Raw genomic sequence first — 14,815 nt, 5'->3', positions numbered from 1 at the left:
TTTGTGACAAATAAATAAACTTCACATCCCAAGTGAAATTTAAATTCAAGATTAAGCTGTCAAGCCCTCCAGTTCACAGTTGAAAGTACACTATTTGCATGAAATTTGTTGTTACACGCATATTGCAATACAAATACAAGTTAAATTAACTTTCGTGTCATGTCATACACATTTGACTCGAATGAGGGGTAAGATGCCCCATTGTTTTGCTACAGAAAAGACAATATGATTCGCAACAATCAGTTCTCGGTGGTCTTCGAGTTTCAGGTAAACATCTTGTGCCTCATCAGTGAACCCAAAGCAAACAGCAACATCTGTTACTGGTGCCAGTTTTGAGCCAATATCCAGAGCAAAAAAACTTTACATAATTCCTAACTGCAAGCCAGAGTGGGCGTTAAACTGTAAGTGTTATCCACTGAATTACAGGCAAAATGGGATGCTGCGAAGAACTAGACCTCAGTGGTTAGAACGTCCAGATCCTCATCAGCACCAACTTAGAGCCATTGTCTACTGTCCCGTTGTCATTTCTCTATCTCCTCCTGAACATGACCATCTGCATTAAGAGATGAAGTTGGATAAAACATTGATGGCAACTCAAATACGACCAAACCCCAAGCCTGGAAAAAAAAAAATTAAACTCTAACCAGGAAGCTCAACAGCCAGGTTCGCCTGTTGATCTGCATCACAGTTTGATTCCTACCAAAACAAGAGTCGGGAAACTATTACTTCTCCAGAAAATCAGCAAGGTTGAACTAGCTCGGTAATCGATCAAACCATAATGAGGGCTCTAATTCAGTTATGGTGCTACTATAGACCAAGTTTGTGAGTGATAAACTGAGACAAGAATATAAACCAAGAATAAAGATGTAGAAAAGATTATTAAATTACCCGAAGAACATGAATGATGCGGAAAGAAAGAAACCTATCCTTCAGCTGTTTTGCCTGCTGATATAGCGTAGAGATGTTTTGATTTTTAACCTTCCACAGACCCTGGATCTGTTTGGAAAGATATACACTTAAAATGAATCAAAATGAAGCAGATAAAGAAAAGAAGAAACCACATTAAAAATTAAGCTCAGACGTAAAACAACTTGTCATGAGACCCAACTTTAGAAGCTATAATAGAGCATCTCGGAGTTATAACTATGCCCGTCAAAGACTTCACAGAATTCACAGAACGAGGAAAAGTATGACGATTATATTTTCCATTAAGAGAATCTTCTTGCAGACAAGAACTATTTCCAGCTTCGACCTTTTCCTTCTCTATCTTTACCCAGTAGCAGAAGGAATCACTCTTTTTTGGTTGGTCCAACTCAACCAACTTACTGTAAGACTACACCAATGGCGTTGTCGCTAAAGCATGCAGCCATTACTTGTCTAGGGGCATTTGTTAAGATCCCCATTACCATGAAATACTCAAAGAAGGTCGGCTAGCACTAGGTAAAACTGAACACAGATGACAGGGGACCTGATATAGCCATTATCAAACTTACCAAACTCATATTCTTTTGCACCCAAGAAGCTCAAGTCAAACTGAATATGAGGAGGAAAGTTAGATCGTTGTCCGATCTTTATCGTCTAATCCCTAAATGTGACGACCAAGAGGAGGAAGATATTTCCCAATAGAGGTCCTCCTTATGTCAAAATTATAGACCAGGTGTTTATTCCTTTCCTTCAAGTTCTACTGCACCCAATTAATTGTTACTAACTAACAGACCAGAAGATCAAAATAAATTGTTGCTTTTGTTCCACCCTAGGGGTTAGGGTTAGCTCAATTGGCAAAGGTTGAGGAGCTTGTGTCTTAGGTCCCAAGTTCAAGCTCCTGGGTGGGGAACTACTCCTTTGATGGGTGTCGCAATGGCCTTATTTGCGGTATTCGCGAACTAAGTCCAGTATTTTAAGTGGAGAAGGGTAGAGCGGTGGCCCATCATCCCCGAGTTTCGAAGGTTGCGGTTGGTCCAAAGGGATGGATCCAGACCAATTCCTCGGTCATAAAAGAAACAATTGTTTACTTTTGTTTCGTTTTTGGTGTTGAGAAGAATTCCTAGATGATCTGGATCCACTTTAGACATAATAGTCCTTGGAAGAAGAACAAGGATATACTTTCACTCTTTTGACATGTAGATGTGGCTACTAGCACAGCCTTTTGTGCTAAAGATACTAAGATTGTTACCTTTTAAAGAAAAAAAAGTTAATAGTTACTACTTACTACCTTATCCTAGAATGATCATGTACAATATAAACGTTTATCCTATAGAAACAATTTTTTTTAGACGAAGTGACTTGAGAAATGGGTCCACGGCTCGAAAAAAATTGTCAGACGTCCTTGACCTTAAAAATAAACAAATAACGATACCATTCATCTAGCTGAAGTTGAAAAGACCAAACAAAACTTTGCTGGAAGTATATTATCCAGGTACAACTTTGATTGTGCAGACACACAAAAGAGAAGCGTGATATCAAGAAATAAAAAGAACAAGAATAAACAAATAATACGGAAAACGGACCTGCATACAAACAAGTTTGGAGTCACCCTGAGCACGAATACTTGTAAACCCTTTGCTATGTGCATATTTCAAACCCAAGATAAAGCCTCGATATTCAGCAACACTGGTTGTTGCTATTCCTAAACCTTCACGTAGCCTACAGATCTATTAATTGCAAAGTTGTACTATAAGTGCGACGAAGAATAAGGAAAAGCAAAAACAAACACAAGAACAGTAATTATTACCAGACTTCCATCATCAGCTCGTACCACAGCTCCTGCACCAGCTTGTCCCGGGTTTCCTTTCGAAATACCATCAAATTCAAGAGTACAAGATCGCTGCTGAGTATAACCACGATCAGCTTCTTTCAGTCCAACACCATAAACCTTCAAGAGAATTTAAAAGAGCTCAACCTGATAGTTGCCGCAAATTCATCATAGATTCACTAAATTACGATTTATTAGCTTCGCTGACTTCCCATCAAGTATAAAGACAATTAATTTTGTTAATTAGATATACTGAAAGCATTTATGTTTTTTTGAATAAGAAGTCATCGTCTTAACAGCCACTCACACCAGATGATAGAGCTTGGTCACCCTTAGGAGGTTCTAACTTGATATGCTTTCTTACAGGATCATACGGAATAACTGCTGATCCAACAGCATCCTGCAAATAAACATGTCAAATAAACACGACAGATTCCAGAACTGTGGCAAGCCAAACAGATCGTACAGGGTGCGAACACAAGAAACTAGTATTTCATTTTTGTAAGTAATGCAAGCAACTAGTACTTCTTTCATAAGTGTAAGTATTCAGTACTACTTCGAGCCAAAATTTACATAATATACCTCTCCAAGAGCCAGATTGTACAATGCAGTACAGCAACAATATATTGCAATGAATATCGCAACTTTATGTACTTCGCACACAAAAGATCTCAGAATTCATCAAATTATAACATTTAAACAACCTATATATGTTTCTATCAACCAATAGGTGGTAATAGTTCCCCTTTAATGATCAATGCAAACTTTGCAGAGAGCTAACGTAAATACACTTATTACTCATCCAGTCATCTAATGAAAACACTTGATACACAGGTCACACGTAATTCCAAATCTAGAGGTAGACCCCCACAATGCTAATAGCATGTTGTTTGTCAATTTATGTGAGAAAAAAAATTCTGACAGGAAGGATACGACATCTCCTTTTATTGTTCCTTCCATATTACTGATGTTTCTCATCAGAATAACTTATTGTAATCTGTAATGGGAAAAGACACCTTGAATGTGTGCTATCAACAAGAGCACACATATATTAAAATTTCTATCCTGAATAAAAAAAAATAAAAAAAAGACACATTTTACTAGAAATATAATTTTCAGATCTCTAGCTACCTTCACTAGGATGTGGCTCCTTGAATAGATTCTCAGAACTATATAGTCCTTTGTAATGAAGTTCAATCTTATAAGGTTCACTACCTTACATTTCATTAAGAAATAGAAAGAAAACACAGATAACAACAGAACTTGTTGGCAAGCTACTTTTCTTATAAGCCACCAAGCATGACCTATTTTTATTTTTACTGAAATACTACTATTATTTTTTTGTAAGCAGCCAGCACAATCTATTAACAGCCTAAGGCACAAAGCCCCATAAGATAGAGCCAAAGAAAAGCACAACTACAGACAGGAGTTGACAAAATACTGTTCTTATAATCGGCACAGTATGACCTATCTTTATTTTTATTCTTATTCACACACAACTACAACAGCTACTGAAAATTGTCAACAACAACTATTGCTACTGCTTATCGAGGTACTACAACAACTGTGGAAACCTATTAACAAGCTACCAGTATTCCCTTTAAATAGATTTAGCTCATTAACAGGTTCCGTATTGGAGACTTTCGACCTCATTACATAAAAGGTCTACCGAGACATAACAGAAAAACAATGATAGTTCCCAGAATGGATTAGTATCCGATCTTCAAATTGAAAGAAGATCAAGTGCCTTGCAGCTGAACAAGTAACTTTCTCATGTAAGTTGTAAGATCATTGATTATGGCATCTCAAAGAAAGTTCAGCAAACAAGCCTCTAGTGTTATAGTCATGCTTCTATATCTAGAGAAGCAAATAGAAGAATGTACTCACTTCGTTGGATAACCAAAAACTGTTGACACATTAAGTTAGCTCTCACTGTAGAACAAGAATGAGATATGCCTCAAAGGCAACTGCTACAAACGCTGAGCGACTTATACAATAACCTAGTATTTATATAGCCCTAACTCACCCCATATTCTGACCATGTTGCTTCCTGTGACCTCTTCTTCGGCATATGCTCAGATGCTCCACCTTTGGAAGAAGATTGCGTCTGCAAAAGATTTAGTGCTGATAAACTTGCATGAGGGTTCAAAAGAAAAAAGAGGAAAGAGTAGATATGTTATTTCTGGTCAATGGTCATCACACTTTACTACTACAATCAGCTTGTTCACGATGGACTTGTTATCACAGAACAGTGCGGGGAAGAAGAAAAGGAAGAATAGATACAGCGAGAGGGGAGAGAAAAATAAAATAGCATAATTATCGTGATGTAAGCATCTTTCACAATTTATAAGTACTACTGATAACAGGAGTATTCACATCAATAAGGAAGTAGGAAATATAACTTATGTACAAATAAATTACTGAATCAGCTGCATTTAGTGATCATCTTTGATAATATTGACTATGTAGAAGAATAGCAATGTGGTATTTGTCACATGTATAATGTAATTTACAGAAGTACACTTTCTCCCTGTAACATTCGTTCATATGATAAGGGATCAATACAAAATTAATAATCCTTTCCTTAATAAGGGATCTGTGACGACTGAGGTAATGTCTCTATAGTCTATCCCTTCCATCATAAAGGCAGAAGTCATGTTTTAAAGTTGAAAGTATTTTCCCAATGCAAGCACCATGCACCATGGCGGGACTTCGTGAATTCTGCTTATGACATCAAGTGCTAAACTTTTTTCTTTAATAGACAAAATCAGCAGGGAATATCATGATTTTACTTCCCAAGATGAGTTGCAATTAATACAACAGAATCCCAGCTTTTCTCTTTTGACTTTTGCCTCTATTTTAGGATTCTTTCTTGGGTGGTATAAACTATATAATAAGTGGAACGGAGAGTTTTTAGTAATCAAGTAGTTTTAGCAAGGATCATGCATGTTCAGATTTGTCTTGCATCAAACTCACAACATGAGCCATAAGTAAAAAATTGGATCAGACAGACAAATTAAACTCTTTTCTTCTTTGTTCCTTTTTTTTTTTTTTTTTTTGGAAGTCTTGTGTGTCATCCTGGAAAGATAAACATACTGTGTATAAGGACTGCCTTTGTCCAAAAGTTCTGAGATGAAATACCTTACTCATAAAAGATAAATAGACAATTTTTACACACAATTTAATACAATATCTGACCTGAAAAGGGCATGGTGCTAGAGCCCCAAAGAGACCTTCGGTCAGATCTGCAGCTCTGATAGAATAAAGTGCATTTTTAAGCCCACAAGATAGAAGATATTCCTCTGTGTCTTTTGGCATGGAGTAGCCTTTATACACACTAACCGGAGGATCACATATCTGCCAAAGAAAAATGGGAAGAGAGGGGGAGTCCAACGGATTAACACACTGTGCGTTTGATATATTTTGCTTTTTCTCAACATATAGAAAACATAACTGCCTTTATGGCGTTACCACCCATATTCTGTTAGAGAATTCCTATACTACTATAACAGTATCTTTATCAGACAAACTACGATAACTATCATTAATCCAGAAAAACCAAGCTGAAGCTGTAACGAATTTTTTTATTTTTGTGACTAGCAAATGATGTGGTCAATCTTTTTTATGAAGTTCTTGTGGTGCAACTACCTCTGCAGATATTGACGAGGAAAAGAACAGACAAGATAAATTTGATGTAGCATTTGCCTATACATCTTGACTACAACTTCGCAAGTGAAGTTGATCCAATGGCAAGAGCACTCCAGTCCCAACCAATAGATTGGGAGTTCAAGTCACCAAGGGAAAAAGTGGGAAAAGTATATACACACACACACATATACATAAAGGTATACACACATACATATATACATGTAACTGCAGATTAAAATTCCTCAAATAGTTACCGAGGATCCGACTTGAGTCTGGCAATCACCCAAGTTTCTGTAGACTCCAACAAGATCTCCTTTCTTAACTACAAAGAAACCATCTCTCTCTTCCTTCATTATTGGAGTAGGATCAATCTTCCGTGAAAGAGAACTATCCCCTCTACACTTGTTAGATGCTAATTCTATTCAGAAACAAGTCAAAAACAACTTTCTAATTCGAGCTTGTGCAAAAGCTCATCTGCTAAGAAAGCACCGGAATTCCACAAATTGAACTCTTCAAGGAAAGACGTGTAGTGCTTGTAATATTGCAACAAAGCATGCATGAAACAAGCTATTCATTAAACGGGACTTCGCTCAGGCTCGATGTTCCTGCAAAACCAAAAACAAATAAGAAAACACAAAAAAGTATTTTTTTTAACTCACTGATCCATGCATGTATATACATAACTTCCCTAAATATCGTAGGGGAGAGATACAAAAGGAAAATATTATCTTGTACACTATTCTCTTTGTTCCACTACTACAATCTCAACATGACCAACTGAAACAACAACAACAACAAACATTCCCAGTGTGATCCCACAAGTACTAAATCAATTTTTAATTAAAGCCATTTTCCCAAAAAAAAAAAAAACAGGAAAATGTTTCCGACATTTGGTTGGTCCGGGAGACTATTTTCTAGAAAAAAAAATGTATATTAAAGTTCATCAATAATATTAGCAAGCGAAAAGTGTTTTCATTAAATTGTCAAGTTTTAAAGATTGAAGGGGAGCCTTGGCGTAACTGGTAAAGTTGCTGCCATGTGACCAGGAGGTCACGGGTTCGAGCCGTGGAAACAGCCTCTTGCAGAAATGCAAGGTAAAGGCTGCGTACAATAGACCCTTGTGGTCCGGCCCTTCCCCGGACCCCGCGCATAGCGGGAGCTTAGTGCACCGGACTGTCCTTTTGTCAAGTTTTAAAGATTAATTATAGGAGCTAATTGGAGCAAGTAACCCATACACTAGAAATTGGAAAATGACTTCCATCATAACAAACACAGCCTAAAACAACTCCAAATTTTGCTCTATTTTCAGATAATACATTCCTTTTTCCCCATTGTTGAGCGCAAGAAACCATAATTTTTTTGGGAAACTTACATAAATGTACCCTTCGGCCAACTAGTTTACAAAACATGGCCGAAGTATACACTACCTATACACTTCGGCCGCATATGTTGTGTATAGGTTTGTATATTATATGTATAGTATATGTATATTTAATATAAACTATACACTACCTATACACTGTGTGTACATATTTTGTAAACTAGATGTCCGAATGATATTTGACTGTAATTTTCCCTATTTCTTTTTTTTTTTAAACTTTTGAACTGCTTATTATTGAACAAAAAGAAAAATAACTTAAATCCAGCTAGATAATTGGATAATCAAGAATGTTACACTGTATTCTTCTTCTTCTTCTTCCCTTTGCCTTAAAAATTCAAACTTTAAGTAAATACCCTGCAGTAAAAAGTTAAATTCAAACATAAAAATGGAGGAAAAAAATTATGAAAAAAGAGTAAAGGAGTTGAATGAGAGCTAATAAATCGAAAATGATGGATGAAATTAGAACCCTAATTTGGAAAATTAAAAAAAAAGTGGGTAGTTTAAAATTGTTGTGTTTTTAGTTAATATGCATAAATGAAAATGAAATACCTTAAATTAATTGATGAAATTGCGCCAAATCTTGGAAAACATGAACACAACAAGTGTAGAAAGAGAGGAGTTATGAAAGAAAATGGGGTTGGCGTGGGAAGTGGGGTGGGGGTGAAAGGGAAAGTGGGGTGGGTGGGTGTATAGACAAAACAATATGTGAAAAAAAATAAAAAGTAATGGGTGCGTTTGGTACGACAAAAATGATTTCCCGAGGAAAAAGCGATTTATTCTAGTTAGTTTGTTGTGTTTGATAAGTGAGTTGAAAAATGTCATTTTTAAAAGTATTTACGTATATTGAAAATAAAATAAATTTATGAAATCAGAGTGCAACTTATGATGGCGGGGATAGGCGAGGTGGGGGTGGGGTAAGCAAGAGTACGTGGGCGAGGGGGTGGTCGCAGTAGGTGGAGGGGTAGGCTGGTTTGGGGGACCGAGTAGGTTGAGGTTTAGGTGGGGTGAGGTTAGGTGGGTGGGGTAGGCAAGTGAGGGTGGGTGAATAGTGAAGGGTAGGTTGGGAATGAGTTGTGTATTTTTATTGGTCCGGAAAGTATTTTTCCTCAAATTTTTAAAGAAAATATTTTTTAAAATATTTAGTGCAACCAGCTAAAAAAAATAGAAGAACATTTTCGGAAAAACATTTATGTCAAACCAAAGACACCCTATATGTGCTCATATATGATCTTTTAAATATGTTAGTAGAAGGTTTATAACATTAAAATAGAGAAAAAATCAAAATGATACACGAAATTAGAACCCCAATTTTGGAAAATCAAAACAATGGGTAGTTAAAATTGTTGTTTTCAGCTAATATGCAGAAATGAAAATACTAACACTCGATTAGTTGATGAAATTGCGCCAAACCTTGGACAGCATGAACAAGAAGGGTGGGGGTGAAAGGTATTGGGCGGGTGTGTATACACACGCAACATATTTTGTAAAAAAAAAAAAAGTTATGGGTGTGTTTGGTAAATGTTTTCTAAGGAAATATTTTTTTCTCGGGAAAAAAAATAATTTTTTTACTCATTTTCTTGTGTTTGGTACTCAAGTTGTATATTGTCATTTTAAGAGCTTTTGCGTATTCAAAGCAAAACACTGTGAGATTTTTGAATTCCCAGTGCAACTTCAAAATTGGGGGGGGGGGGGGGGGGTAAGGGAGCTGGAGTAGGTTGGGGTGGGGGTAGGTGGGGCAGGTGGGCGTGGGGCTTGGGTTAGATAGGGGTAGGATGAGCTAGGTGGGGTAGGGGTGGGTAGGGTAGGCAAGTAGGTGGATAGTACGGGGTGAGTTAGGGATGCGATGGTGTGATTTTATTGATCCGAAAAGTATTTTTTCTCAAATTCTTAAGAAAACATTTTATACTATTTTGCGGAAACTATTTTTCATCGAATGAAATTTTTTAAGATATTTAGTGCAATAAAACAAGAAAAAAATATGAACCATTTTTTGGAAAGCATTTTCCGTCGTACCAAACACACCGAATATAAGTAAAAAATTTATATAAGCATATAATATTGTTTAAATTTTATATAGCATATATTTATGGTGCTTGCTTGACTTTTTCAATTGAAGTTAGTTATTAGTAATTTATTTTATCTTAATCACCAAGGTTTAGGTAAGTCCGTGAACGTATATTAGTATGAATGTAAAGCTCATATATATCTTTTCTGATTTTGTTATGTTACTTTACAGATAATTCTTAAAACATACTAATTATTTAGGTTTTATATTGAGCTTTGCATTCTATATTTAAAAAAAAAAAAGTAGAAGTCATTTATTTGTTCTTTTTAATTATTTAAATTTGGTTAAACTTAAAACTATATATGAATGTTCATTTGTTGTTGGATATAATCCAAGGAGAAAATTTATCACACAAGAATATTTCAACTTCTTATAAGTTCGTCTGTTTGTTTATTTCTGGAGACTGAAAATTTTGACTAGATTATCTGGACGATTCATTATTTGTGATTAGACAATTTAGTGTGGTAAAGTGACTCAAGAAAGCGATTAAGGGGTGGGAGTAATTAAAAATGCACGAAAATAACTTGATTGCATGGAGTATATTCTCTCTCTATATGCTACTTATAAAAGGAGAAATTTGTTCCTAATAAGCCATTATCTAATTATGCTACAAATTCTATCTGTTCCGGTTCGCATTATATTTGAAGTTGACAATTTCGCTTTTGATGTAGTTAGTAAAGTTGAGTTTTGTTTTTAACTTTAACAAACCTGTGACTGCCTGAACAAACTAGTCTACGCTTAGCAACCATTGGGACACAATGTAGCCTAAGCGGTGTGATGCGCTATACTTTCGGCTAATATTTTTGCACGTCGCTTGATCATTCAGTTGATAGTACTGTTTATCTGGCGTTTCTTATTCCCCTATTCACTGTGAAACAATTACTTGATTGAAATTTTGTTGGAAAAATAAGTAGAATTTTGTTCCTGCGAATTATAAGTCGAGACGCGCACAAGTTGATTTGGATACCACCGTTATAAATTTTGTTACAGTAACATATATTCGTCAATCTTCATGACAAGCATGATATAGTAATACAAAATCAAGTCAAAACCTGCTATATAATTAGTTAAATTGGACTCTCTAACAATTTTGACAATGTTAGCATAACAATACGACTCAATGTGTTCAAATTCTTTTTATTGTGGTTGATATTTACTAGTTACAAATGAGACAAAGACGAAATATTATTATGATTCTTCGAACTGAATAGATGGTAATAGTATTAACCAAATATCTAGTAAAAAAAATTGATATATCTAGAAAGAGAGTAATTCTAATGCAAAAAAAAAAAAAAAAAAACATAATTAATATTCTCATTAATGGGTTGTACTGTTGTAGTACAAGAATTGTCACTTAACGAGGCTAAAGAATATTGTTTATACGCAGAGAAGAATAACAAGTATTTAGCATAATACAATCATGATTATGAATTTAGGATATTAATATTTATACATAATCATGCAGTCACGACTTCTATATTGCCACTGTTAACCGTTTAAAAAAAATACTAATCTACAGACACACGTTAATTTTCAGCAAAGAAATTAAATTTGCACGTATGCCTTTTAGCCGTTCCTTCTCATTCACATGCTCCAATACCATCTCGTCTTGCCTAATAGGAAGTAGTGTGTCGTAATGATGAAAAGCTCTCGTGACCCCCTTCGAGTTTACACTCATAGTTTGAACACCACAAGTATTAACACCACTTAATGAAAAATTCATTGACAATGCCTTCAACAACAATGCTTTAGCTTCTTCTTCATTCATCCCTTTCTTCCATTCTTTCTCCAAGAAATCGCGCAAATAAGTAACCCCATATCCACCAACATCAAAATTAGACTTCTCCATAACCATTCCACCATAACATATCTCATATAGTTTACTTCCTCCACCAATAATAAGTCCGGTTTGTAGCATGTTTTTCTTGTTGTAATTATATGAGGACAACATTGTACCTATAGTCCCAGCCGCGACCATAGTACTTTCTTGGTCAAGAATAAAATTGCGAGCATCTTCCAAAAGGATTTCTGTTTCTAATGCACAATTACACAACATGACATTAGCAGTTAACTGTGTGATTGCGTTAGTGGAACCAAGATGATGGTGGTGGTGTTGGAGGGGTGGGACTCGTTGGAATCAATGATGAACAAGGACATACTTCAAGTGTTAAAAATTGATCAAGCGAAATAATCAAGGAACACAAGCAGTAATGAGAAGATGGATTCAACAGAGGGGCGTTCCTATATATAAAGAGTAACTATAATTACTAAATTGGTTAGGATTAGGAAATATAGAGATCTCTTAAACGGAATAGTAGAACCGTAGTTTTGTACTTTTGTTATAGTTCAAGCGGGATTATGAAGAGAATACTAGTTCAACTAGGATTATGAAGAGGGAAAGTTTCCTAATTTTTTTCTCTCAACAGTTTCCTAATTTGGTTAAACTTAAAAGTGTATATGAATGTTCATTTGTTGTAAGATATAATGAATGGGACAATTATCATGTTCCAAGGAGAAAATTTATCACTCAAGAATATTTTAACTTCTTATAAGTTCGTCTGTTTGTTTAATTCTTGACAGTGAAAACTTTGACTAGATTATGCACGATTACTAAATAGTGATTCGACAATTTAGTGTGGTAAAGAGAAGTTTGGTTAATCTTTTATAATTCTCAAGCTTACTCAAGAAAGCCTCGTGACTAAACGAGTTACAAAAAGAACTTTTTGTAGGAAATTGGACTTAAGCTAACATTGGTTGATTTAAAAATCAAGAACTTTGTGAGGAATGTGGTTTAAAAAAGAAAAGCGATTAAGGACTGAAAGTAATTGGAAATGCTTGAAATAACTTGATTGAATTGAACTTGATTGCTTGGATTATATTCCTTCTCTATACTAGATATGCTACTTATATACGGAGAAATTTGTTCCTAATTGTGCTACAAATTCTATTCCAATTCGCATTATATTTGAAGTTGAAAATTTAGCTTTTGATGTAGTCAGTAAATTTGAGTTTTGTTTTTAACTTTAACAAACCTGTGACTGCCTGAACAGACTAGTCTACGCTCAACAACCATTGGGACACAATATAGCCTAAGTGGTGTGATGCACTATACTTCCGGCTAATGTTTTTGCACGTCGCTTGATCATTCAATTGATAGTACCGTTTAGCTAGCGTTTCTTATTCTCTGATTCACGGTAACAATTATTTGACTGAAATTTTGTTGTAAAAATAAGTAGAATTTTGTTCCCGTGAATTAGTCGAGGTGCGCACAAGTTGATTCGGACACCACCGTCATAAACTTTGTTACAATAACATAAATGCAAGATATGATTGCGTACAATAGACCCTTGTGGTCCGGCCCTTCCCTGGACCCCATGCATAGCGGGGGCTTAGTGCACCAGACTGTCATTTCCTTTATATTCGTCAATCTTCATGACAAGCATGATATTGTAATACAGGAAACCGAGTCCAAACCTGCGATTATTAGTTAAATTGGATCAACTGTGTAACAACTTTGACACTGTCAGCATAACAATACGACTCAATGTGTTCAAATTGTTTTTATTGTGGTTGATAATTACTAGTTACAAATAAGACAAAGACGATATATTATCGTGATTCTTCTAACTGAATAGATGGTAATAATATTAGCCAAAATATCTCGAAAAAACTTGATATATAAAGCATCCATCCTTCCTCTGCTTCCACTGAAAAATTATGAAAAAGAGAGTATTCCAATGTTAAAAAAAAAAGTAACTAATATTCTCATTAATGAGTTATAGTAAAAGAATTGCCACTTAATGAAGTCCGGCTCAAACATAGAAGAAAATAACAAGTATATATAGCATAATACAATCATGATTATGAATTTCTGATTCTAATATTCATATTTAAATCTTGCAGTCATGACTACTATATTGCCACTATTAACTGTTAGAAAAATACGAATCTAAAGACACACGTTGATGTTCAGCAAAGAAATTAAATTTGCATGTGTGTACTTGAGCAGTGCCTTCTCCTTCACATGTTCCAATTCCATCTCATCTTGCCTAGTAGGAAGTAGTGTGTCGTAAGGATGAAAAGCGCATCTGACCCCCTTCGAGTTTACACTCATAGTTTGAACACCACAACTACTAATACCACCTAATGCAAAATTCATTGACAATGCCTTCAACACCAATGCTTCAGCTTCTTCTTCATTCATCCCTTTCTTCCATTCTTTCTCCAAGAAATCGCGCAAATAATTAACCCCATGTCCACCAACAGAAAAATTAAACTTCTCCATAACTATTCCACCATAACATATCTCATATAGTTTACTTCCTTCACCAATAATAAGCCCGGTTTGTAGCATGTTTTTCATGTTGTAATTATATGCAGACAACATCGTACCTATAGTCTCAATCGTGACCATAGTACTTTCTTGATCAAGAATAAAACTATGAACATCTTCCAAAACTGTAACACCTCGTAACTTCGGACGAAAGTTTGACTCATAAGATGATAATATAATGGAACCAATATGAGGATTATAGGAAGTGTTTTGATAAATATAATTTGATTTCCTATTCAGATGAACACCTTGAGTGGGTGACAGTCCGGATACATCCGAATGTGTGTTAGAAACCAAGGGCTTAAGTTAATTTCAGAGTTGAGTGATTAGTGGAAGAAGAAATCAGCTAAGCCGTAAAAGAGCAAACTACAGAAGAATAGCCTTTAAGAGTTGTCAAAAAGGGGTTGCCCTAATATTTACAGTGTGAGCAGAGTTAAGTCGTTAAGATGAAGTATGCTAGTTATGAATACAGTAGCAACCCGTTCATGTAAGTAAATTTAGTTTTTCCCCATGAGAAATTGCTCAGATGTGAGTCAAAAAAAAAAAAAAAATCGTCAGTGTTGTAGAATACAAAGAAATTACAGAAGATAAGGAATGTTAATTGCAATCCCATCAGAAGAGAAGAATTTATAAGTA

General features: G+C 35.3%; 1 protein-coding gene across 2 annotated transcripts; it reads right to left on the bottom strand.

The window, feature by feature from the left end:
- Window positions 1-8,481, bottom strand: LOC132625759 (uncharacterized). Of its 2 annotated transcripts, XR_009576982.1 has the most exons (12): window positions 8,331-8,481; window positions 8,076-8,135; window positions 6,655-7,005; window positions 5,951-6,109; window positions 4,779-4,859; window positions 3,060-3,152; window positions 2,732-2,872; window positions 2,508-2,651; window positions 889-996; window positions 645-696; window positions 456-553; window positions 1-375 (listed from the first exon to the last, which is right to left on the bottom strand). XR_009576982.1 is itself a non-coding variant. In XM_060340351.1 (11 exons), exons 3-11 carry the CDS (start codon window positions 6,751-6,753, stop codon window positions 522-524), a joined length of 909 nt encoding a protein of 302 aa, XP_060196334.1. In that variant the 5' UTR covers window positions 6,754-7,005; window positions 8,076-8,135; window positions 8,331-8,481; the 3' UTR covers window positions 1-521. The 2 variants fall into 2 exon arrangements, 1 of the variants encoding a protein (XP_060196334.1); XM_060340351.1 differs by having other exon boundaries at window positions 1-553.
- Window positions 8,482-14,815: the final 6,334 nt, after the last annotated feature.

This window comes from Lycium barbarum, chromosome 2 (assembly GCF_019175385.1).
Source record: "Lycium barbarum isolate Lr01 chromosome 2, ASM1917538v2, whole genome shotgun sequence".
Classification (NCBI taxonomy): Eukaryota; Viridiplantae; Streptophyta; class Magnoliopsida; order Solanales; family Solanaceae; genus Lycium; species Lycium barbarum.
Note: the sequence above shows the minus strand (reverse complement) of the source record. Positions and strands in the feature narration are given on the sequence as shown.

Bases quoted from the DNA above. Each gene is read 5' to 3' on its own strand.
- LOC132625759 (XM_060340351.1), bottom strand. From the start codon at position 6,753: ATGAAGGAAGAGAGAGATGGTTTCTTTGTAGTTAAGAAAGGAGATCTT. The intron at 4,860-5,950 runs GTCAGATATTGT...AATCTTTTGCAG, and splicing joins TAGCACCATGCCCTTTTCAG to ACGCAATCTTCTTCCAAAGG. The intron at 3,153-4,778 runs GTGAGTTAGGGC...GTTTATTTGCAG, and splicing joins CAACATGGTCAGAATATGGG to GATGCTGTTGGATCAGCAGT.